The sequence below is a fragment of the Indicator indicator genome, chromosome 9 (genome assembly GCF_027791375.1).
Source record: "Indicator indicator isolate 239-I01 chromosome 9, UM_Iind_1.1, whole genome shotgun sequence".
NCBI classification, from domain to species: domain Eukaryota; kingdom Metazoa; phylum Chordata; class Aves; order Piciformes; family Indicatoridae; genus Indicator; species Indicator indicator.
This window is the reverse complement of record NC_072018.1, coordinates 18,316,897-18,343,603: the sequence shown is the minus strand read 5'-3', so window position 1 is coordinate 18,343,603 and position 26,707 is coordinate 18,316,897. Positions and strand designations below refer to the sequence as shown.

The 26,707-nt window shown below is 35.9% G+C and overlaps 1 protein-coding gene across 2 annotated transcripts in view; it reads left to right on the top strand.

Annotated features, from left to right (window-relative positions):
- Positions 1 to 21,875, top strand: part of COL21A1 (collagen type XXI alpha 1 chain) — a 66,929-nt gene extending 45,054 nt beyond the window's left edge. For both annotated transcript variants that reach the window (XM_054383573.1, XM_054383574.1), the window contains 13 exons: positions 4,387 to 4,431; positions 4,793 to 4,846; positions 9,056 to 9,109; positions 10,396 to 10,449; positions 10,936 to 11,007; positions 12,607 to 12,642; positions 13,308 to 13,352; positions 15,366 to 15,398; positions 18,450 to 18,596; positions 18,695 to 18,749; positions 19,026 to 19,226; positions 20,812 to 20,889; positions 21,670 to 21,875. In XM_054383573.1, the coding sequence (XP_054239548.1) occupies positions 4,387 to 4,431; positions 4,793 to 4,846; positions 9,056 to 9,109; positions 10,396 to 10,449; positions 10,936 to 11,007; positions 12,607 to 12,642; positions 13,308 to 13,352; positions 15,366 to 15,398; positions 18,450 to 18,596; positions 18,695 to 18,749; positions 19,026 to 19,226; positions 20,812 to 20,889; positions 21,670 to 21,857 (1,062 nt within the window). In that variant the 3' untranslated portion in view covers positions 21,858 to 21,875. The remainder of the gene's footprint in view (positions 1 to 4,386; positions 4,432 to 4,792; positions 4,847 to 9,055; positions 9,110 to 10,395; positions 10,450 to 10,935; positions 11,008 to 12,606; positions 12,643 to 13,307; positions 13,353 to 15,365; positions 15,399 to 18,449; positions 18,597 to 18,694; positions 18,750 to 19,025; positions 19,227 to 20,811; positions 20,890 to 21,669) is intronic.
- The last annotated feature ends 4,832 nt before the right edge of the window (positions 21,876 to 26,707 follow it).

Here is a 26,707-nt window from a genome sequence, read left to right as displayed (position 1 = left end):
TAATTATGCTGAAGTTCTCTCCATCTTCTTGGGGAAGTGATTGCAAAACAGTTTGCTTATAACAGAGAAGCTTTTGGAAATATTCCAGAGAGACAATTTTATGATAATGGATATACTACCTGTAGTCTAGAAGCTCTTACTTTCCATACTAGGGCTATATCAGTTAGTAGTGAAGATTGAAGGTTTTCCAGGCACTGAAGAAATGGGGAATATTAAAGACGGCATAAGAAAATAAAGAATAAAATAGGCTAGTAAATATTCATCTTAGGAGTAAAATAGGTTTTGTCTTGTTCTGGAAAAAGTTTTTATGCATGGTTTCTTCTGTCATTTGCAAGCATGAAGTTAAGCATGAGGGAAATTAAAATTATCAATTAATCTAGCTAGGAAAAATGGGAGAAATATTTTAACAAATGTAGATTGTGGCTTAAGTAAAAATGTTTACACATTATTGATCTGTTGTATATAACGTCTCAGGCAGCATGGGGCAGCATGGAAGAAAATCTGGCTCTTTAATATAATCCAAACCAGAAATAAACACTTCATGATTAATGAAAGCTACAAGAAAGATCTTCCATGGATTGTGAAACCATGTTCCTTTTACAGTTAAATCCATTGTATCTGCCAGGTATTATCAGAGAATGGAAGATTTAATTAATTACTAACTGGGATAAAATAGAATGTTTATACAGAATCGTGTAAGTTTCATTGTTGAAGCTCATTAGCACAACAGAAACACGTTCATGCTTTTGTGTGTTCTGAAGCCCAAGGTGGGGGGCTGCAACTGAGGAAGACTGTCAGGGGATTTAATTGCATACCCAGATGAGCTTCATTCTGTGATGAAGATGTAAGACCCATGGCTAAGCATTGCAAGAAAAGCATGCCTGTAACTCCTTTTTACCTTTGGATATCCTAGTTTACACTTTTATGTCTCTTGTGATTCTTATCCAATGTGAAGACTTTGTCAGAAGCTTTTACCATCTGAGCTTATAAACCTATCACATCAAGCATATACAAACAAGCAGTGAAAGAAGCATATACAAACAAGCAGGATAGAAGAGAATTTATTAAACAGACAAAGCAATAAAGGGTAAAGCCAGCAGTGTCTCAATAAATACAAAAACTTGGTTAGCTGCCAGACTGATACATGATCACTTTGGTTTTCAGGCACAGTCTCATCAGTGTGTGATAAAATTGCAGTTTAGAATCTTTAGAGTAGACATGATTTTAAACCAAGAAATTAGGTTTACTTGCTGACTTTAAATTTTATGTCATTATAGTACTTGCTGATTAAGGCTCAAATAATGTTACAGGCTTTTAAAGGGTAAGGGAAGACTTCCCATTTAAGGGAACATTTCAGAGAAAGGAGGAAGGCAGTTGAATGAAATGAAGGTAATTGTGAAAGTCAGACTGATGATGCTGGAAGCACTGAGGCAGTGGTAGCTCAATGAACTTCATTTTGAAATAGGAAGAAAGATGGAATAACCCTTACAAGAAATTAGATGTAAAAGAAGAAGGGGAATAAATTAACTGATTCAGAAGGGTGAGGTGGTCCAACTCATGTAAGGACAGAAATAGATGGAAATGTTATGCTATGCTTTATAGATATTACATAGCTATTACATGTATGATAAATAGAAACTATATAAAATAAGTTTTATGGAAAGACAAAAGAATTACAACCTCTTTTTCTTCATATGAACAAAATCTTCCTTGACAGGATTTCAAAAGACATTTTTTATTTTGAAGGCCAGTGAATCATGAATTATTCCATAGCATTGATTCTGTTAATCCCAGTGGGTGGCAGTTTTCCCATCTGTAGTAGTTCCAAACATTGTGTTTCCCTTAGTGGCAAAAAAAGTGCATGATGAATCTGTTTTGTATTAAATTTTGATTAAACACAGGCATTTGTGGTAAGTTTAGTTGCGATATTCTCCTCACAAAACTTGCAATTTATCTTATGAATAGAGTGTAAGTAGTTGCTTCACCTTATGCTTTAAAGTAAGAATACATTCTCTGATAATTCGAGGAAGTTTTCTTTGATAGTTTAGTTAGTCTTATGTCAGCCTATTAAACATCCTATTAAAAGTGCTTTACTGCTCAAGGTGTAAGAAAAAAAAAAAGGGAAAGAAAAGCTTATATTTTGAGGATTTGTACTGTGAAATACCTTTTTAGGGGCAAGACACATTTTCAGACCTTGGTTTGGCTTTTGACCTAAAAGTTAGGGAAGAAATGCAGGATATCTAAACTACTTTTTGACCTTGTCTGCTGGGACAGTGCAAATAATTTTAAGAGGCATAACCAGAGGTTATCCATGTAAAAGGAAGCATAGATTTGGAACAGGTAGTGAGAAAGAAGCCAAATTTAATTTTTTAGGCATGCTGGAGTTGCTCCTACAGAATTTAGTCTTTGTAATTACTCATCTGTGGAAGCTATGCAGAAAAACAACACTCATGCAAAAATCTCATTCTTAGCACCAGGTTAGACACTTCTTCTGTGCCAATTGATGTGTGGAGAGTAACTGAAATTCTCTCTCTCATGTACTCTGGGAATCACTCACATTAGCATAAGTGATAGATTCATTCTCAGCTGAGTGAATGTCAGTGAGCCATAACAGTATTTTAAGTGTCTGGACAAGCTCCTACTGAAATAAGAGCCTAAGTTCCATGTAATTCAGTAGTGCAGTCAATCAGAAGAAAAGGAAATATTGCTTAGTTTTATGATTGCTCATTGCATTTTATCCTTCTTTGCCACTGATATAAAGGTGAAATTAAATGTCCTGTATCAGCAATTTCTTTTAGCTAAGAAAGTTCAACACAGCTCAGTGGGACATTGTATTTTAGGTGCTTGTACAATGGTAAATCATTTGCAGTGTTGGGTAAGTATGTGAAACCATCTTCTCTCAGGCCTGTAGAGTAGAAATGTAACCAGGGGAAGCTTTGCTACATCCTTTCAGTAAGAAAATATTGTGGGAGGATTTTTTTTTTAGCATATATGAAATTCTGTTTCATATTACAGATATTTATAATTTAGTTTTGTATTTTACAGCTAGAAGAATTAACTGTTAAATAATTATACTAAGAACCCATTGACAGGTTTGGAAATTTCTAAATGTGGTGATAATTATACCCTATTTCTTGTCTCCTTATTTGTGCAAAAAATGTTTTTCACAAAAAAAGTTAGCATGAAAAGTTAGGCTTCTAAGTAGAAGTCTCAGAATGAAGTATTGATTTCCAGATCTTTTTATTATATTCTTTGATCTCTTCTGCTAAGGCTAGGTATGTTGGAATGCTGATGACCTGTGAAATGCTCAGGATGTAGTTATTAACTCATGTCTATTGAATTTTTTCTGCTTGATGGGGTCATTGTTAACTAGAAGCTGGGTGTAAACTGAAAAACAATGGAACCATCTTTTCCAAACCAGTTGCACAGATGTAATCCATATGGAAACTATAAAGTTATTCCTGGTTGTTACATTCATGTTGTTTTTCGCATGGAATGCATTTGTTTTGGTGCCGTCTAGAATGGTCCTCTTGTTTTCACTGCACCATAATTAATTTCAATATTATGTTAAAATTTAAAGTCTGTAAGACAAATTCTTACTGCAGATTAATGGTGATACAAGTACAGATTAATGATGTACAAGTGAAGGTTAATGATGGTACACAGTAAGAACACTGTCTGATAAATTTGAGTAGTTTTATTTGAGGGAAAGAAATAGATTAACTGAATCTAAGTTACAGGTTTGGGTATATGTGGAGTTTGGTTTTAAAGCTCAAGTATGTTCAGTTAAATGTTCACTGAAAGAAAACTGTGAGATATACTGCAGAACTTTGTGAGCAGTGATGCTAAAGAAATGACAGAGATCTTCAAGTGTTTATGGAGGTGGAATCTAGAATATACCAAATATAATTATAGCTATCTCTTGTGTTCTCTTGCAGTCACTATCTTAGATAAAAAAGTAGAATTTGTAATAGTCATGGTACTGTTGACCAGGAATTTTGCTCTGTCTTATGTGGGAAATCTTACAGCTAATGAAAAGTGATTTCTTTCCCATAGTCAGAGTTTTCAAGTAAAGTGTTGTAGCCCTCAGTGGGCAACAAGGAGCATGTGAACCTGCTCAGCAGCAGGCATGGATTCCTGGCAGGAAAGCACTGTGGGCTGACTGAATGTTAGTGTTTCACTCTGTCCCCAGATGAAATAGTTTGCATGTTTTCAGATGAAGCTCTTTTCTCTTATACATTTAAAAATTTGTCTATTTCCTGTCCATATTTTGAACCCTAATCAAATGACAAATGGTGGATTTATGAGGACATAAAGCAGTGGGTTATATATTATTTTCTGGAGAAACTATTCCATATATTTAAAAGGTTCCTTTTTCCCTCTCAGGGAATTCCTGGAATCCCTGGAAATCAAGGAGCAAAAGGACAAAAGGTATTGTTAATAGTTCAGAACACTGTGCATCTCTATACCTATTCCAAAGTAAGTGTTCAGCCTGTGCTAGAGGAGAGTTTTTACGGTGAGGATGATTTAGAACATCAGGTTATGCTGCAAAATGGGTGGAAGTATGCTCCAAATTCTTTCTAGCATGTTTGAAAATCTCTAGTTAGATTTTATGTCAACCATCCTGGAAAGAATATATAATTTAAAATTACCAAAGTTAGCTTTATAATACTTTGCAAAATAATCCTAATTGAATAAATCTGCATAATTAAAGAATATTTAACAAGATTTTTAATAGCTATAGATTTGTTAATATATGAATCACAGAATTCTTTTTATGTAAAAAATATAGGGTGAAGTTGGACCACCAGGTCAACCGGGAGCAAAAGGGGTACCAGGGGATACTGTAAGTTTGCAAAATGCTGTTCTTATGAAGAAATAATTCTAATGCTTTCATTTGCTACTTGTAATAAAGAAACAAGCAGTGGCAAATATGGTAGCAAGGTAGCGTTTCCAGATTGGCAGATATGATCAGACCAAGTCTAATCTCTTAGATTAGACCCCAAAATATTATGCACCCACTTTTCTTTTAAAATTTATGGTTTCCTGACTGCATATTTGATAAGCAAATATAACAAACATATTCATCTGTTTACTCTCTGAATGAATTAACTTTGAATTAATTTTGAAAGTACTCAAGTACACAACACAAATGGTTGTGATAGCTCGTGTCTTGTTTTGATGGATGATAGGAACCTTGAAGAAAGAGGATGCCAAGGATCTCACTGCAGATGTTTTGATCTGATGTCTTTCTTGCTAAACATCTCAAAAATTAACTGGAATCCTAGGTAATGTTGCCATAAGGGCAGACCCAATATCAATGTTTTTTGGGGCTTACGGAAAAGAAACTGTCCTCATCTACTGGGACTTGTACGCAGCATTTGACAGTGTCCTGCACAACATCCTTATCTCTAAATTGGAGAGACATAGATTTGATAGAGGGACCACTCAATGGATAAGGAATTGGCTGGATGGTTGCATTCTGAGTTATAGTCAATGGCTAGATGTCTAAGTGAAGACCAGTGATGAATGGTGTTTGTCGGGAGTTACTATTGGGGCCAGTGCTGTTTAACATCTTTCTTGGTGACATGGACAGTGGGACTGAGGCACTCTCAGCAAGTTTGCTGACAGTATCAAGCTGTGTGGTGTGGTCAACATGCCTATTCCTACTTAACATATGCACAGTTGGTTTCCCACATGTGCCTCTAATAATTTTTATTGCTAATGCTGGAAAATTTTTTTCTCCATTTTTTTCTGAGCAAAGTTGAACAAAATGCCAGCTATAAAAAAGCCCTGTGGGATTCCAAAGCATACGTATTTATTCAGGTTAACTCACCTACCATGGTTTTGTCAAGTTTTATTTAGATAAATAACATCTGGTTCTTGATACACTTGAAATTAATTTACTTGTTTCCCATCAACTCATTTAATGTGTCTTTTGTCACCTGGTAAAATAAGCAGAAAATTGAAGCTTGGAATATTTGAATAGGTTACAAGACGTTAGGGAATTTTGACCAGAAAACATGGTGGATTTTCCTTGTATTAGTCACACTGAAAAGGTTTGTTCCAGAAAGAAACAGATGGAAAGGTTGTGGATGGTCTATTAATACCTTGGGAAAAGTCTTCAGTAACATGTTCTTCTTCAGTAATAGCTATCCCTATTACATTGCCAACATCAGTAATTTATTAATTTATCTGCCACATAGAGTCAGCTATGAAAATGGGGGAGTAATCTTCTTTTTATGTCCTTGAATTGTACTTTATTTTTATTCAGGATATGATCTTCTCTTTTAATTTCACATGCTATAGTTTTCAGATGATGTTCTCAAGCATTTTCTATATTGCATTGTACTAATTTCATGTAGTTGTCTTCCTGTATTTTTTTTAATGCAATAGTTTAAGTGTGGCCTAGTAATAAAAGTGCAAGAAAGGAAGCTGGGACAACTGGGGTTTATTTCTGCCTTTCCTGCAGATGGATGTCTGGCCTTTAGTTATACTAAATATATTGTCTGATTTGCCTTCTCTAGTGTGTGCTTGCAGGTCAACATGAATATATACACATATCACATTTGAAAAAAACCACTAAAACTATTCTGCACTAATAGTAATTCCACTTTGGTAAGATGGAATGAATGAGGGACACTTATGATGAACGTTTAGCACCACTTTTGTAATCCAAGGACTTGTGTGAGCATAAACTGCGGTATATGGTAGGTTCTCTGCACATCACATAACTTGAAACAAAGGGCTACAGTGGGGAGGCAATGAGACAGAAATCCCCCAGTTACACTTCTCATTGCTTCCCACTATCCTTCTCTAAACTTAGGCTTGCTTTCCTCTACTGATTAATGTGCTAGTAATGAGCACAGAACAGGAATCTGAGGAGAAGAAAATAATACTTTCACTGTGTTTTTTTTAAAAAGGAAGATAGCCTTCAAGGAATGCAGAAGAGGTCACACAGTGAAGAGAGCTGTATTTTGGAAATAAGCAGATCAATATATTACATGAAATTTTATTTAAAACAGCTGAGTTGAATTAAGACTTACAGTGAAATGAAAATTAGTAAAACCTCATTTTGCTATCTAAATAAAAAGCAAAAAAAAAGTGAAGAAGGCCTGATGTGCAAGTGAATTAAGACAGTCTTAACGAGAAGAAGCAGACCTCAGGAACTTCACTTCATGTGGAGAGGAATTTCTATTACAAAACTAGAAAAGAAATGGCATAAACCTTTATTTGCCTGGTAATAGATTACAGTAGATTAACTGGATCGCCTATGATCAGGTCTCTGATTTTCTATTAAGTCAGAGCAAACAATCTACTCTTTAAAGTTCAGGAAAGTGTTGGAAATTATTTGGTGTATGATATTGTTAATTATTTGAGAGAAATTGAAGTTTAATAGAAGAATTTTTATGAACAATTGACTGCACAGTCACAGTCTGACACTGAGGAAAATTGGAAGCAGCTGCTCAGGTTTTAGTCTGGCGATTGATACCATTTATTTGTGTTCATGGTCCTGTGCTTGTGGCCTAGAGAGCGAGTTGCTTTGCTTAATGATGGAAAGTTTTGGTGACCAGTACTTTCTTACAACACAGCAGGAAAGAAACCTGAGTTAATCTGTGCCTCAGTTAACAGTAAAGCACAGGTAAAATACTGGAAATTTGATGAAGTACTGAAAACTCTGGCTACAAAAAATTACCTCTTGTTTGAAATATTCTGAGTTTTCTTTTGAATTTGCAAAGACAAAGCCATCCTACTTTTAGCAAAGAAAATTAATACATTTTTTGGTGAAATCTGTGCAAGAAATTACTGTAGACATACATTTGGTTTTGATCATATATAACTTTTGTAGGAGGTCTGAGACAATGTCTTGAAACTGAATAGTTTCTAAACATTTACTACTAAATGGAAGGGGGGTTCTTTTTGTCATATGAAAGCAAAAATTGTATAATAACAATAGTTTTTGAAAATACTATCAGTTATAATAATTGATAAAACAATCTCTGACAAGTTATATTTCCAGGTCTTATTTAATTGTTAGACTTTACATATTATTATGCTTTTATTTTATGCTGTGCCTTAAGTACAGTCTTATAACAGACCATATTTCTGAGTATATATGCCAGTCCAAATAAAACAATAGCAATACATTGTTTTTATTGATACATGCTGTTCTTGAGTCAGACAAGTGAGATGAAGGGCTGAGGAAGACATCTATCAACACCAGATGTGGAAAATGCTACAAATGGGAATTCCTTCCTGGAAAGCATGACTTTTAAAAAAGATTTTTTTTTCAGATATATACTTGAGAGTAGCTTTAGACAGAAATCAAAATAGCCAGCCATTTGAAGTACTAACGCTATTAGCTCTTATTTTAGGTATGGAACAAATGCAACTAACCATGCCTTTATCAGCACGTTTCCATGAAGGGAGTCCAAGAGACTGTTTTGGCAGTGCAGTGGCTTTGTACATATGCTGCAGTGTCATAATATGAAGCTATTGAACACATCAGTCGTGGAGATCTGAAGAGGCAGAAGTGTGTCCCCAAAGTTTAACTGCGCCTAATAAATCTCCACAAAGTTTGCAGGAAAGAGTCAAGACCTATGAGGGGCACACAGTCAGAAAGCAGAACTATGAAATGTCACTTAACAGTTTTGCTGGTTTGGGGAACCTAAATAGAAATTAAGAAACATGGTGTCATGTTCAGTTATAACTAGCAACATGTTAAACTTATGTTAAAGATCAGACCATACAGACAGGGTTTGAGTTGCAGAATTTTTTCTCTTGGGGTAATTTAATGACAGTGCTGTGCTTTATTCCTGCATATTTTTTTCCATTGTACCATAGTCCTTAGGCCATGGAAGGCCTAAATAATCCACTGCGCTGTATCAGAGCAAAAGCCTGTATAGCAATGTGATGAAAGATGTTGTATTTCCTGTCCTATTTATTTCACTACAGAAATATTATACTGTTACTACTAGTAATAGGAATACAATATACTGAAACCATTACTCTAACTTAGTACAGAAATACCTCTGTCTTTTTCACAAATAAATAGGGTTTGATGGGACCAGAAGGCTCATTTGGTCTACCTGGAGCTCCTGGGCCCAAGGTAAGTGTTAGTATTAATTTTTTTTTGTGACTGACACATGATTGCTTTATAGATGTCAAAGCACCAGGATTTTTAGGAATGTTTTAGTATATTGAGTATTGGTGAATATCTGTTTGATTTTCCCTATATTACCTTATATGATAATTCAACTTTATATAACTCAGTAAAAGATGTCCCATGAGACTTGGAACAATTGAAGAGATGGTTGTGAGACTTTGTTTCAGCTTCGCAGTCCTGGAAAATGTTCTGCTATACTGGGAGTCGGATAATTCTCAGTATACATCAGAACTTTCTGCCAGTGTTACGTTTATTTATATTTTAATCGTGTTAAATACTGTTATGTGCTGCTTTTTCCACCAGAGGTGCCAGATTTATTTCAGATGTTCCTTTATTGATTGCAGTGCAGCTACAGCAACAATTAATTTACCCCGTGCTCTTAGGAACTACAATAGATAATATAAATCCAGATCTGTTAGTGTAACCTTTTAAATTAAACCAAGATGAATTTTGGCAGGTAAGCACTGAGTTGTATGTCCTATAGAGTATTTAGACATACAGGAACATTTTCCCTAACCTTGTGTTTACATTTAACTCTGTTTCTACTCATACATTGTTTTATATGCAAAAGTATATATGCATTTATTTAAAATTGTATACTGAAGGTAACATTTTTAAAGTGGTCATTGTTAGCTGTGATCAAGAAGCTGGAATACCTATGAAATGACTAAAGATTAAATAGCTTGCTTTTAATTTGTGAAAAATACTTTTATACAAAAGTATCTTTTATTCAGAATATAAGATTATTTTTGTAGAATGATTCTTAATAAGCTTATTCTTACAGAAGAGCATAATGAAGTAATAAGTAATTTTTAGATTTTAATGAAAATCCTTATGCTGAAGATATGCCCAATTCTATAGGCTGTAATAAAACCAAAAGCATAAGTAAAAATTTTTACTTATGTTTGAAAGATCTGAGAATTCTCAGTGTTTAATTAAATAAGATGGTGAAAATGTGAAGTTAGTACATTTACACATAGTAGGAATGGGTAAGAGAAGTTTGGCAGGTGGGGAAGGGAGCAGTGGCTGACAGATCACATTTTGTCATCATTATTTCATCTTTCCTGAGAGAAAGTTGAAACATAGGGTTTCCTGTAAGGGAACACAATTTATCCTTTCAGTCACCACCCATGCCTGGTTTTAAGTCTGTTTCCCAGTAGTGCCTATGTTATACCACATGTGACAAAACATACTGATATATCAGCCACCTTTCTTATATTGTCACATAGGGTGATAAAGGTGAACCTGGAATACAGGGAAAACCAGGATTATCAGGAGCCAAGGTAAATACGAATCTTGAAATTTTCTACTTGAAGAAGGAATTGATTTACTTTTCCATGATTTACTTCTCAAGATTTTCATGGCAATTTCCTTCAAGATAACAGAGCACTTAACATAAATTGCATCAGAATCTTTTTGCTGGCTTATTCTTACTATTTTTATAGTAGATTTTAGGCCAGTGTTGTTTATGTAATGTTCATGAAGTTCAAACCTGCAACCTTCAGATAGTTTTATTTGTGTAATATTGAAAAATCAACACAAACCACATTAAAAGATAGATAGTGGAAAACTGAGGATAAGAATGAGAAGTCTCTTTGTGTGGTTTCTCTGCATTCAACATCCCTTCAACATTGTTGAGACATTTAACTCATCCTCAGTTATAAAATTTCAAAATATCACAGCCAGAGCATACTCTGACCTTGAGAAAGCATGCATTGTATGTTTTTACACACAGCACACCACTGATACAGAGCTATTGTATTACTCAGGGAGAACTAGGAATACCAGGTACTCCAGGTGAACCAGGCTACCCAGGCATTCCTGGTACCCAGGGTGTAAAGGTAAGTCTTTTTTCCAGTTTTACATTAATTGCATCTTTTATTGGAAGTGCTTTTGTTACAAGTGAAATCCTTTTTCTAAATACATCATTATTATTAAAGAACAGTTGGCATATCTTGGAAGGCCTGTTCTATAGAAAAACAACCATTCTCCATGGGGAGGATAGAATAGCCAAAGTGGAGAAATTGTTAACATAAAATGCTATGACATAAGTGTTAATGAAATTTCCATTATGATTTTCAACTGAAGAGGCTTTTACAAAAGTCATTATTCATTTTGTGTGAAGACACAGGACAAAATGTATATTGCTGGTTAAGTGGAGTTACAAGTTGTAAGTATGACAAATTCTTGAGTTGTTCAGGAAAAAAAGGGCACTTCGGGTTTCTGACAGTCAAATGAAGCCTTTCAGCTGTAACTTATTTTAAAACTTGAAACCAAACCAAATATTTCACTTTTACATACAATACAACCAAATACAGCTGGCATAAATACCCTCTTATGTTCTAGAATTTTCAATCAGTAAAATATTTGCCATGGCCAAAATCTCCTTTTCACTGCTGTTTAGCATTCAATTAACATTCTCTTTTTCAAAAAACACAAACACACACGCATTTGGCTGTTACTGAATACTGGCAAAGTAGATTTTAAACCTTCCATCCTAATTATTTTCTTTATTAAATGGAGTTTTTTTACACCCCTTCACCCTTCCTCACCCCCAATCTGTCTTTTGTTTCCTGAGTTGCTATGTTCACATTGATTTGAGAGGATAGAATTAGGTCAGGAACCATCTTCCCTAACTTTAAGTTTCGTAGTCAGTCAGTGCAGGAAGATAGGTATGTTCTGGGAATATGTATTTTATACCTCTGTCATTAGTTGGCATGAATAGTTTCTCTCCAGTGTTGCTTAGGTGGTGTTCAGACGACTCGGTAAACCTGGATACCTGCCTTTTGATGTACTGCTTGCACCACCTGATTGCTCATCATCCCACTGATGTTTATTTGCTATAAACATCAACGAAAGTCAAAAGGAATGTGTAAAAGTGGAACTTAATCCTTACACAATTTTGATTAAGTATAGTAGTTGTGAGGGTTTTTTTCAGATAAAAAAATATATATTTGTTTTCCTTGGTATGTCACGTATAACTTCTGCATTCAATGGGTTTGCAGTACATGTTACAGAAATGAGTGATAAACTGTTCTCTGATGGTGAAGGCAAGCATACTTACTGCTTAGTATTCAGATGAAATTTAACCCATCAAAAACACTCTTCCTCCCTGACTACATTCTCTCCACTTGCATACACCAAGTGGATAAAATTCTGCTGGATTTGCCACCTCATTATGTTGTATTTTTAAATTTTCACTTGGTATATGAGTATCCACTTTTCATTTTGATATTTCTTTCTGTGATAGTTTCCGTCTTATTGTAATTTTCGGTACTTTTCTCAGTGTTTGTGTTCATGGGGATAAAGTGATTTGTTTACATTTAGTATAAATAAAAGCTATTAGATGCTTTGCTGGTATTTACTCTGTTAAAACACAGACTGCATGTCTTTGAGATGAATCATCCTACATTAGGGACTTTTCTTCTAATATTTTACAGGGGGACAAAGGAAACCAAGGTGAAAATGGTATCCAGGTATGTCAGCTTTGTTTCTAATGAAATAATCTGTCAACACACTTGTATATACAAGTCTTAGATGTTAATTCAGGAGTGTATTTTTAATGTGAAGCTCCACAGGTTTGCATGAAGAGCAGGGGTGAGCCCTAGCTCTTCTTCAAGGAAAACTCCCCAGTATACCCAGTTGTGTTTCTGAGGCTGCGCAAGCTATCAACATTTGGTGCAGAGTCTGTAATCCTGTCCGAACGGCAGGGTCAGGGATGCGGGTTGTGCTGCTGTCCCAAGGGCCTGGGAAACAGCCAAGCACTGTTCTGGGATGGATTCTGTCCCTGCCACCTCAGGCACTGTGGGATCAAATAAATGCTCATGGTCAGACTAATGCCACTTGGCTTCTGCTTGCCTACTGTATTATAATAAGTGAAGTTTTCCTTCTTGTTATCTAAAAGTCATGGAAATACCTACAAGAAGAGTATCACACAGATCCTAACATGGCTCCTCTGTATTCAGAGTAGAAATTGTATCCTTGTGCACAGAGTCTGCTCTGAACTCTTAAAGAATAACTTTTCAGATTGATTTGGCCTAGTTTAGGAGGAGACTTGAGAGTTTACCTTTTGTGGTATTTTTGATAGTTCAATTAAGTCTCATAGATTATTTTTTTTCCCCAATGCCCTTCTTTTCTTAAGGGACTGAAAGGAGAAAAAGGAAGACAAGGAAATCCAGGCTTACAGGTACTGTTAAAGTAGTGATCCTAGTTCAAAGGAGCTATGACACAGATTTTTTTCTTAAGATCTCTTCCTTCAATGTGGGTAGTTCTTTGCATCAGGTTAAATATATTTCTATATAACATGATTACATAGTTATATGAATTACCTCTTAAGTAACCTTAGTATTTTTAACATAAATACCACATATATATAGAGAAGATGAAGCCACACTTCTCAGCAGTGTGCAGTAGAAGAAGCATGATAGGAAATGGATGTGAGGTTGAACATGGAAAAGCATTATGTTTTGAGGGTGGTAGAACACTGGAGGAGGCTGCTCACAGAGACTGTGGCAAAACATGTCTGGACAGGATGTTTAGAAGCCTGCATTAGTTGGATCTGTTCTGAAAAAGTAGTTGAACCCATGGAGATCACTCCCAACCTGCACGTTTTTGCATTTCTGGGGTATTATAGCTTGAGAAACAGATTGGAATTATTTTCTTCTGGATTATTGTATTAAATCCTAATTATGCAAAATTTTTATTAAAGAGTTATGAATAACACTACAAAGCGGGTTTTGTGAGTGACGCTTACATTGTTAGCATTTTGCATATACCATGCTACTCTTAGACTACACTGGGACTCATTCTTGACATCTTCAGTGCTCATAAATTACAGATGTTTCCTGTTTCAGCTTCAAATCAGTGAGATCCCGTTGTTTCTCTTTAATTCTGGGCCAGTGTATTCTAATTGTGTCATAGTTGGCTATCTTGTTATACCACAGAAAAGAACTGTTAGTATTTATAAATACTTGTTAACTACATAATCTATGTTGTGTCTAAACAGAGAAGTATTTGTTAGAGGTGCATATCTAAAACTAGACTTGGAAGGAAGTCACAGTTGTTTTTTCCAGAATTACGACATGGATACAGCTGCCTGTCTAGCCAGGAGGATTCAGTTCCAGTGGAGCATGGGCAGGAGATCTAGATCATATGTTAGCCTAGTTTTATCACTCTCAGGGGTGTGTAGTTTGACAGGAGAGCCATAGTAAAGCTGAGCAGATACTTTTGAAAATAAATAGTTTAAACTAAATGGCTGGTAACTGGGTATAACAAATGTAATGATGTCCTACTCTAACATTTTACCAGTCAAACTTTCTAGTTTTTCCTTTTTCAAATAATGGACAAATATTTCACATAATTTATCTTTTTTTAATCTTAAGGTAAAACAAAGTGATAGTGAAAGAAAACATTGATTTTTTTTTCAGATGGAATGATGCAACTGAATTACTGTTGCTTGCTTTTATTTTTTTTTTAAAGAATGTTGAAAAATAATTCGGGCATGGTCTAAAATTGTTTCCCATGCTTATCTAGTTTGGTCAGTAACCAAAAAATCAGTCATTCAAATGCTTCTGGTAGACAGTGCTAGGTCCTTCCAAGGTTTTTCAAGCCTCCTGGACTTCTCAAAGATACAATACAGATTCCTTTGTCCATAAGAGTATATTAGAAAAGATAAAAAGCCTGCACTGAACTGTCATCTTGCCATGGAACTTAATGGTCAATAACATCATTGAACCATTTGGCATAAATTACTCCAAAACCATTTGACAACACCCAAAATCCAGCTTACAAACTGAGTTGATATTTCAAAGGCTCTGAACTTTATTTCTGTCTAGTAAGACAGTATTAAACAGACACAATGAGAAGTTTCCTTTTGCTAGCGCACAACATTTTATTTCTTTTGTAGAGTCAAAAAGGTTTTATCTCTAGGTCTGTATTTTATCTGTTTGTTTATAGTAAACATATTTCAAATATGTTCTTTTGGTATATAATATTACAGGTTTTGCTAAAATGTTAATTCAATATGATACACATTTTTCATCCTTATATAGAGTTTGGGTTTTTTTACATGTCACAATCACAGAATATAAGGAATTGAATTTATGATTGATTATTGAAAACAAAGGGGAAAAAAATTATTCCGAGTAATTTGGCTCAGCTTGCTTCTTAAATATTTTTTTTTTCATATTAATTCCTAAAGGGAGTAGAAGGACTGAGTGGAGAACGAGGAGAGGTAAGTATTTTGTAATGACAATTATTGTATTATTGAGATATTGACTCAAAAAATGCCGGACAGAACCATTTCTCTCTACTACTAAGTTTATACAGGAATTCCACTCAGCCTGAAACTTGAGGGGCGTAAAAGGAAAGCCTTCTTGAACTGCTCTCATATTTTCTTTCCTTTTTTTTCCCTTTCTTTCTTTTTTTTTTTTTTTTAATGTTTGGCTAATATTTGTGACCAGACCTTTCAATCTTTTTGTTGCATGTTGTTGAGAAATTGTTATTTAAAAGATTTGCCTCACTAGTTGTTTTTTATTTATTTCACTATTCAGTGAAATCAGGCTATACATTGTCCCGTTAAGTTCTCCTGCATCTTTAGTTAGAGAATTTTTAGTTCAACCCCTTTTGTTTAAAGCATTATTCCATATCAACAACTGAACATATTCACCGGAATCTCAGTTCTGGTAATTAAATAATTTTATGCATTAAAAAAATATAAATTACCCTATATGCTGCTGTTTGGTTCTATGAAATACTTAAAACTATAGCACTTACTTTTGTATATTTTGCTTGCCCTTAGCAAGGTTCAACATGCAAGGCCAGCCACACATAGACTGTGGCTTAGCATTAGAAGACCAGAGGACGTTGCAGAAAGGGTTCCCTTGGCAATTTCAATTGCTTTTTTGCCAGGTTCTGCAAGCAGTTGTGCTGATGCTTCCAACATTTTGTTCTGGTGTTTCTGTACTGTTTTTCTACAAGAGATGCCATTTTCCTAATACTTCACTAGTTGTTAATGAGGCTAGAAAGCATTAAGATTTTGTCCAAATAAATCAACTTGCAAGTCAGATGCCTTTTGTGAAAACATAATCCGTAGCTTTAAAAGCAATTAAAATTACAACCAACAATTTCTGGCTACCAGAACATCATGATTTTCATATCCCAGTACATAACAGTTTCTCGTACAGTCACAGGCAGCTACATTTGCTCCATGTGTTTATCTCTGAGCCTTGCTGACCCTGTTAAATGAAAAAAAGCATTTATAAATATGTAATAAAATTGAACAAGTACAAACCTGCATGGTGTAGCTAAGAATATCTGTTCTCTATGACTACAACATTTGAAGTAACATTATCAAAAAAGTAAAATGACAGCTTTGGAAAAAGTCAGTTCTGAATTGTTGTATAATTTGTATAGTAGGAATAGGGTAGGGACTGCTCTTCTGTCCACGCATGGCATCTCACTGGTGCACCACCTTTCAAGACAGACTGTTTGACATGTGATTGTCATCTGTCACATTTTGTCTCATTTCTCTGTTGATTTTTCATTGTTTGGGTTTGTTTGTTTGGGTTTTGTTTGTTTCCCCTGTACACAGCACTGGTTAGGCCACACCTTGAGTACTGTGTCCAGTTCTGGGCCCCTCAGTTTAGGAAAGATGTTGAATTGCTGGAGCATGTCCAGAGAAGGGCAACGAGGCTGGTGAGAGGCCTTGAGCACAAGCCCTATGAGGAGAGGCTGAGGGAGCTTGGACTGTTTAGCCTGGAGAAGAGGAGGCTCAGGGGAGACCTCATTGCTGTCTACAAGTACCTGAAGGGAGGTTGTAGCCAGGAGGGGGTTGGTCTCTTCTCCCAGGCAACCAGCACCAGAACAAGGGGACGCAGTCTCAAGCTGCGCCAGGGGAGGTTTAGGCTGGAGGTGAGGAGAAAGTTCTTCACAGAGAGAGTGGTTGGCCATTGGAATGTGCTGCCCAGGGAGGTGGTGGAGTCACCATCCCTGGAGGTGTTCAAGAGGGGATTGGACGTGGCACTTGGTGCCATGGTTTAGATAGTCATGAGGTTTAGAGTGACAGGTTGGACTCGATGATCTTTGAGGTCTCTTCCAGCCTTCTTGATTCTATGATTCTATGATTCTGTAAGAGGGACAGCTACCTGCCTTATTGTAGTGGCTGAGTAATCTAATATGGAACTTAAAGCTTGCTACCTTTTAATCATTCATGTGGAGAACTCTGGGCATTGTTAGTAGCACAGACCAAGCTAGAAATCATTTGAGTTTTCTCATGTGAAGAATTTTTATAAGGATTATATAGAATGATACAAAGTAATATAAATACAGTAATTTAAAAGTCAGTGTAAGTCTATGGAGGCTGTATGCCCAGGTGCTTCTTAAATATACATTTTTTACTCAAATATCAGAGATAGTAATCTTGCTGTCTTGTTTCCATCATTCCATCTAAAATAGTTGGTAAGGGTGAATTATGCAGAATCTGTGCAGAAATGGAAAGAAAAATCTCATCAGAGAGCAAACATAGTATACTAGCTTTAATCTTGGGCACGTACCAAATTACATTGTCCTGATTTTCTGTTGGCTCCAGCACAGTGAAAGAGTTCCATATGAACTATATCAGAAGGTTATTCCATACATAAAAGGTATTCCATGCATAAAAGAATCATTGCTTCTAAGAAGATATAGCAAAATATTTTCCAGTATTATGTTAACCTTTTCCAGTGAAGCAAATGGACTACAGTTGTTTTCAATCACATGGACTATAAATAAAGTCCATAAAAAAACCAACAACAAAAAACCCCTAACTGAAATCAAACTTTTTTCTGTGTTATGCGCTACAGACACAGGATAAAAGTAAAAATACTTGATTATTACAGTAAGTGATTTTCACTTCTAATTTTCCCAGCCTTTTAAGGATTTTAATATACTGTAACAAATTATCTAATTGTCATGAAAAAGTGAATAAAGCCTTTCCTTCCATGTATTAATAAGGAAGACTGATTTGTTTTATACTAATTAGTAAGTAAAATGGGTCCTTAAAGTTAAAAATATATATATAATGGTAATTTATTATATATGGTAAATTGTATCTGAAACAGTTACTAAAGCATCTGAAAACTTTGGTACATTTTAGTAAACTAGGTCTCATTGGTATCAAGGTAATTTTCAGCTTAAATTCATTTTACGAAGATCCTCAAAGCAGATTTTCTGAGAATGTGTTTGCTTGGTGCTACCTACCTTGGCCTGTGAAGGCACAATTGGCTTTCTGTTGGTTTCACTCCAGAAAGGTGAGAAAGGAGATCGAGGTATTCGAGGCATCAATGGGCAAAAAGGAGAAACTGGTGTCCAGGGTTTGCTTGGACCTCCTGGTCTCAGAGGTCAGCCGGGAGACAGAGGACCCCCAGGACCACCTGGATCAGATGGGAAACCTGTATGTATAGGACCTCAAAGTAACAGTTTTGGACACCTTAAAAACCCAAACAAATGCATTCTTTACGGGTTTTGTAAACTGTTCTCTGTTTAATTCAGGCACGAGAATTTTCAGAAGAGTTTATTCGGCAGGTGTGTTCTGATGTATTGAGAAGTAAGTTGGAAAGCTTCTTTATTTTCCTTGTTTGAAGTGCTGAAGAAGTTTCATGATAATTACCGATATGCTTTCTTGAAAGCAAGATTGATACTTTTGGTTTATCTCTTGGTTTGTTTCCACACCACGAGTTCCAAACTTTACTGTCTTGTTTTCCAAAGGTATTATATTCTCTAAGGAGGGGAAATTCTTTTGGTATGAGTGGCTAGGGGATAATATTTTTATATATTATTGTGACAACACTCTTAAGCAATTTTTTTGTTTGGATTCTCCTAGCCCAGTTGCCTGCCATCCTCCGGAGTGGAAGGCTACAAAACTGTAACCACTGTCAGTCCCAAAGTGCTTCTCCAGGACTTCCAGGACCACCAGGTCCAAGGGGTCCTGAAGGCCCAAGAGGGTTTCCTGGTTTACCAGGAAATGATGGCATTCCAGGGCTGACGGGCATCCCGGGTCGCCCTGGGGCTCGTGGGACAAGAGGTACTGTGTGTATGTGTGATGGTGCTAATACCCTTTGTTTTCTGCTTCCAGTTTTAAATGGGATTAGTGCAGGGTGAGGGTTGTAAAGATGGTGTGATGCGAATGTTTCACTGCTTGTGAAGAACGTGTCAGAAGGGAAGGTGCATGAACACAACACAATAGCTAGTGTTCAGTTAGAGTCAAACCGTGGTTTGATCTTTTTTAGAGATCTTAGTGTCATGTAAATATTTTTAACCGCATTTAGATTATTTTTAATATGTTTAGACATGAATTTCAATATATTTCCATGTTTCTTGTTTCTTTCTTCCAAACTTACTTGTCTCTACTGTTTTAAATACTAGAACTTACTCACTGGCTATTTACTGTCAGTTGCCCTCTAGGCTGATTTTTGACATTTAACAACCATTATACTCTGATTTCCAGAGGTTTTCTCCTTTTGTTCTTTTTACCTCATAAGATTTTTTTTTTCCTCTATGCTTTTCTTACTTAAAGACTTTTGTTTCTTTTTAAGCAAGCTATGGTCTATGCTTTCAGGTAACTCATCTTTTTGAGCATTTGAACTGAGTTCTGTGAAATATTTGTAGACTTAAAATATGCATATAAAGTTTGGAACTAGATCAGGAGGCTGAGTGATGGCTCAAATTTGACAACTGATCCAAGCAGAGCCTGTGTTTGCTATAGCATCAAAATAATCAGGAAAGGTGTATGAAATACAGCTAACACGTAATGCGACAAGGGTAGGAAGGCAAGTAATTGGTAAATGTTTACTCTTTGTGACTTATTATTTGTGACATAACACATCAGAATTCATTTTGGATGTAATGACTATTTGTAGTACTTTTATAATTTCATCTCCAGTAGGAGAATGTGCAGTTTTCTTCTGGAGCTGACAATTCTTTCTGACTATTCTGTAACATTTGGAACAATAGTCATCTGTTTCTATAAAGAAACTGAATTCATTTCAGTACTGTAAGACATAACTCTCTCAATATTACTTTGATGGAGAATATTGTCTATATATTCTGTATTCTACAGGGACTATGATGTATAACTTATACTTCCTTCATACAACTTAAAAACTTTGCCAGCCTGGCCTTAAAAACCTCCAGGGATGGGGCATCTACCACTGCCCTGGGCGCAACCTGTTCCTGTATCTCATCACCCTCATAGTGAAGAATTTCTTCCTAACATACAAATGGAATCTACCGATTTCTATTTTTTTTCATTCCCCCTAGTCCTATCATTACCTGACACCCTAAAAAGTCCCTCACCAGCTTTCTTGTAGGCCCCCTTAAGATACTGGAAGGCCACAATAAGATCTCCTTGGAGCCTTCTCTTCTCCAGGCTGAATAGCCCCAACTCTCTCAGTCTGTCCTCTCTGTCCACAGGAGAGGTGCTCCAGCCCTCTGATCGAACTCAGTTACACTGTGCAGTTTACAAGGAAAGACTTATTTTACATTTCATTATTTGCTTCTAAACAATAATATTTTTTATTCAATATGTATTATCAAATGCTGAATTCCTAACTAATTCGATGAAAATATACTTAGTTTGTAAAGATATACATGTCTTTGCTAATTCACAGGACTTCCAGGGAAAAATGGAGCAAAAGGCAATCAAGGAGTTGGGGTTCCTGGGATCCAAGGTCCCCCAGGACCTCCAGGTGAGGGATGGTTTAGCTATGCAGATGTAGTGCAAGCTAATAATAAAAGAAAAAAAAGAAAAGAAAAGAAAAGAAAAAAGAAAAGAGAAAATGTTTTTTTAAAAATGTTGATCTAATTTGGAAAAATTTAGTTTTCTTAGTTTTTACACATCTTAATGATTCTATATGTTTACAACTACTGCCTATCTCTTACATGCCTTTTAAATTTTCATGTAATACATTTCATGTAATACAAGACAAGTCTTGTAGGAATTGGTACCTGAAACTGCTGTTTCTTGATAAATGGATCTTGAAGTCAGTCACTGTCTAAAAACTGAGCCCTGGTATAATCATGTGACTTTCAAGTGTTGCTTAGTGAAGGAAAATGTGCTTCCTAACAGCAGTGTGTTTATTCAAAATGAAAAGGTGAGCATTTGGAGGGAATATTAAGACCTGATCCAAGGCCAGAGAAACAAGTAGAAATAGGAGGATTCTGATCATACCATGGTAGTTCCAGAGTATATGATAAAGTATAACGCTCCACTAAAGTGGATTTTTATTTTTCCTTTTAAAAGGTATTTTCATTTGAAGTGTTTTTTGTGTTCTTTAGGAAAAAAATATCTTAAGAAGGTATCATGTTTTTGTATAAACAGTTTGTAACAAGTGTCTTTTTCAGAAAGGGAGTTTTTCTTTGCATGCTTCACCAAAAAGCAAGGGGGTTTTGAGTCCATGCTTGCTCTTGTTTTCATTTTAATAAAAATACTCCCTAATATGTTTGTTTATTTCATGTGTATCATTAAGGTCCTGAAGGTCCACCAGGTATGAGTAAAGAAGGACGTCCTGGAGAGCGTGGGCAGCCTGGTAAAGATGGAGGTCATGGCAGTCCAGGAATGCCAGGACCAGTTGGACCCCCTGGAATTTGTGACCCATCACTATGTTTTAGTGTAATTGTGGGGAGAGATCCATTTAGAAAAGGACCAAATTATTAATTTGTGATACACTAATTTAGAGGAATAGGTATGGTCCTTGTCTTTTGTGGTCTTTCAAGTCTCAGGAAGGTGACCAGCAATAATCCCATAAGCCTGAACAAAAGTACCTCTGTCGTTATAAACATCATAAATAATGATCCCAGGGGTTACATGTTCCTTTAGAAAAAAAACTCCAATAATTTAAAAATAATTTGCATTGAGTGAATCTCAAGTGTTTTTAAAGAGGTGGTCAATTTAATAAGAATAAAATAAACTGTAATATTTGTTATTTAGTATTTAAGTGTCCTGTCATAGTCCTGTCACCACTGAAGTCCTCTGCAAGATTCCTGGAGATGCCACTGGGAGCAGGATGAGCCCTTAAATGGTCAGGTATAAATTACTGTGAACATTTTCACATGTAGCCAGCATACACAGTATTTGATTTTGAAAGAGTGTGACTGGCTTTGACTTCATATGTGTCTGAATCTTACTGGCTTGTGTACATTTCATATGTCATAGCTCCAAGTGTTCTGTGAGCAAAAGCATATATCAGATTTTTATAAATTAAGAGAATTATCTGGAATTATGGAAGTAATACCACCTATTCTGCCATGCAGCTCTGCTTACAGCCAAGGTTAAATGCAAGGGCAGAACTACTAGAACAAGAAAGGCAAAAGCTTTGTTGAAGATGGTACTGTCAGCTGCTAAAGATCAAAAATGATTCAACTTACAGAAAACAAAAAAACAAAAAACCCTCGTATAGCTGTCTTGTAGCTATGATTTGACAAAAAAAAAAAAAGTTCAAAAAAATCTTTGCACAACCCAAATGTAACAGTTCTGCCTAATTGTTCAGTTATATCAGCTTTGCTGTTTCTCCCCAAGGGCTGCAGTTGACAAATTGAAGAATCGAGTTTACAAGGAGAGAGGTCTAACTGCTGGCTGACTAGCTGCGGTGTTTGTTTTCCTGTTTTATTTTTCATTTTAAGCAAGCTGTGTGCAATTTCCATTGTATGCTTTGCTAATGAGGTGTATTGCTTGCTCTAATGTAAAAAAGCAAAGGCAAAGTTCCCATGAGAATTTAAAATCAATTTATTAAATTAAGGCAGAACTTAAATTAAATTCTTGCATAGAACTTAACTGATGCTTTTTCTAATGTGTTGATTTCTGTTGTCTTACTATCTGCGATTGGTAACGTGCTTGACATTCACAATAAAATAAAACTTTCTAAAGAACTGGTGGTAGCTTGATGAGCAATTAATTGCAAGAGTCACCTGTGTCCTGTGTTGCAGAAGGCTGATGCCTCTAATACATAGAAGGATGGTTCCTCCTTGCAGCTGTGGCTTTTCCCCCCAGTGTCCTTCCATTTTCTCTGGAGAAAGCACCATCCCTGGGAGCAGCACCTTTCAACTAGGTTTCTGTCACCTGTGGGACAGGAAGTGCCAGAGCAGCCACCTGCACTGTGCCCTGTGGCTGCTGACCAGAGCTGTGACCCACAGAAGGCTGCTTGCAATGAGCGGCTTAGCCAAACCACGTCCAAGAAGATTCTTGAAAGATACTGGCATGGACCTGAGAAATGAGGCTGTGTGTGAAATTTTCTCCCCAGACAAGTGTTCCTTGGTACACACTGTAGGACTTTGCTCATGTGAACAAGCATTGACTGAATTTGTGGAAGAAGAAAAATCTAGAAACCTCTATTTTTGTTGTGTTCAATCTCAGCACTTTATTTTTTAAGAGCTGGAAGTGAAACATGTCAGCAGGTCAGGAAGGAAACAGGTTCTCAGCATGTTTGTAAAACTTTTCTGAGTTGTCCACACTGTATGCTAATTTAAATCCACATTTAAGACACCTTTTCCAATAAGATGTGTGGTGGTGTGACTGATGAACCTGGGAGGAGGTAAAAAGAACTAAAAAAGAGCAAGTCAGAAGGACCTCTGACTGCAATCAATACAAACAGAAAACAAGAATTCCTTACTTGTAGAAAATCCCAGTATCTGGGATTCTTTCAACTTTTTTTGCACACCAGAAACATGGTGGAAAAAATGGATTTTTTTAACATCTCCTTTTAAAAATTGTTGTTTTTGATAATAACAATAGCAACAACAACAATAATAATAATGATAATTTAGGCAAGCATTTCCTCCTAGATCCATAGATTTCAGTTTTATCAAACTAAAGAAAAATTTTCATGCAGTGCAGTTGACAGGAAAAAAAGTCTTGATTTATCACACATATATCAAGCTTCTATTTTAAAAGTAGTGCTGCTTTTCTCACCTTATTAATGCTATTGGTAGCTTGTTTCTGAATGGCTTACTTAGGATCCATGTGTAATATCCAGTCCGCATCTATTAATGGCTACTTTATATACTATATCTATTATATAGTATATAATATATAATATATATATAAAACAATGTCTTTGGCTTAAGTTATTCCTTTTCTTTTGGCAGCTTTTGGCAAACCAGTGGCTGGACCTTACAATCTTAGATGTCTTTTCCAACTGAAACAATTCTGTGATTCTATGAAAAGAGGCTATCATACTTCCCTGTAAGGGGAAAGCATAGATCATAAATCAAAATACATTTACTAATCCATATTCATCAGAGATAGTAAACCATTTCAAGAACTATTTCTTTCTAGAGTGCTGTTAAAATGTTTAAAATTACTTAATATATCATGAATTAATATATCATTTATGCATCCTGAATAATCTTAAGTCCATTTTTACAATGCATCATTACTATGTGCTTCCTCAGTTTTTCTTTACATGCATCTTCCTTCTCCCAGTGTTTATTATATCTGCATAAAGTGCCTTATGGTAACAAAGAAATATTCTGGTAATATTCCAATATATTGTATTATTCTGTGGTATCCTTTCCTTTCTTGCCAAAAGATACACGAATTGGATGTTTTTCCAGAAGTGGTGTCTGGCCAGAAGATATATTGACAGGTTGGAGGCTCCTTGGTTGTCTACCATAGGCTTAAAGAAGTATTTAAGTGCTCTGTATTGATTTTCTGACAGTTTTTGAGAAATTTTCTCTTGTCACTGATAAAAGTACATAGACTTCTTCCACTTCAGGAAAAGTTAGGTGAGAGTTCATGGGAAGATTTAACCATGTGACTGTTATGGCATTATATGTCCGTATTGCCTGCAAAAAAAACTTTTTCATGTTGGACACTCATAAACTCCCGAGAGTGTTCCACGTGCTGCTTTCAGTTCTTACTTTTTTTTTTAAAGCATGAAAAAAACCCTGTGGTAACTCTTGTGACACATTGAAATCACATATTAAATATAATGAAAAAAGTCAATAATGCCTAGAAACTGTTTCAAAGAAATAACTTTCTTGAACTGTTGAAAAATATAATGTTTCCTGAGAAATAAGGGGAAAAAGGAAAGCTCTTCTAACTAAAACAGGATTCTTCAAGATAGTGAAGCACATGTTGATGTAGGAGTGAATGTTACCTTTAATGTAGACAAGAAAGAACCTGAAAGAAAATTGGCTTAAGCAGTACTGGATAGCGAATGAAGGAGAAGGTCCTTTATTTATTCATTCATCCTTGTATACTATGTTTTTAATTGATTGTGCTTCTCCTTGGTCTTCTAAAAAAAAAAAAAAAAAAAAAGAATTAGGAGAAATTACACCATGGGAGTAATACCCTCCTTGATCCCTCGATATGAAGTGGCAGACCTCCCAGAGGTGAAAGCTCACTATGATGTGTCCTGGTGCTGAGCACCAGGAATCTCTGGCAGCTGGGACCAAAGCTCTGGATGGAAATTCAAGAGATCATAACAATTGTCCCCCTCTGATATTATCTAACTCCTCCAGAAACTAGCAAGCAAATGCTAGCACTTAACAGTGTTTGTGTTATAAAGGTTTAAAGAGGTTTTTATATATACATAGTAAGTCTTTTTACAATGCTTCTTAGAAAAAAAGCCCTCAAAACCTAGAACTGAGGAAAAAGAATTTTGTTTTGTGTGTTGTTGTCCCATAAATCTTGCACTGAATGTCTAAAGGCATCTTTACTGGAGAACCATGTCTGTTTGCCTTCATGAGGAAAAGGCTGAACTGGCATTCACAAAAGCCCTCATACTTTCTCTTTTGTACCTTCACCACAGCATCTGTTACACAGCACAGTCCAGCACATAGTAGCTTTCTCATGAGCAGTTCATTCTTACTCAGGCTAATGGAAAGACAGAGTTCAGCATTTGTTTACAGTATTCACTCTAAACAGGTTGCTGCTAAATCATCAGTCCAACCTTTTGTGCATATCAGCGTCTGTTGGTAGTGCCTGCCGTATACCAACAGGCATATATGATTCGATGTCATAAAATAACTGGTACCCAGATTGTCTCTTTCAGAGATAAACTCTTAGATTTTAAGCAGAGTAAAAGGGAATTGGGATAATGTTAAATTAAGAGAGACAGTTGGTACTGTTACAGTGTGAAGTCTAAGAAAATGGAAATACAATCTGCATTTTGGGTTGGTATTTTTGTACCTTTTATGATTTCAAGAGATGATAGCTCTGTGGTAATCTCCTGAAAAGTACAATGCACTGAAGTTTCCTGATTTTTTTGGCTTTCTCTCTCTCTCCTTCTCAGGTCATATCCATGGCCTATCACCTATCTACTTTGGCACATGTGTAGCTTTCGTTTCATGTGGTAGATATGTTATTTGTTCTGGTTTGGTTTTAGGTTTGTTTGTTTGCTGGTTGTTTTTTTTTGGGGGGGGAGGGGCGGTGTGGGGTGTGTTTAGTTTTCCCGCTATCTGCAAATTCTTTTAATCTCACTCTCGTTTTCTCCTTTTTAAATTAGATTTTTGCCTTATTTCTACTGTGTCACACTGTGTGTCTTTTTCCAAGTCTGTCCTCTTCAG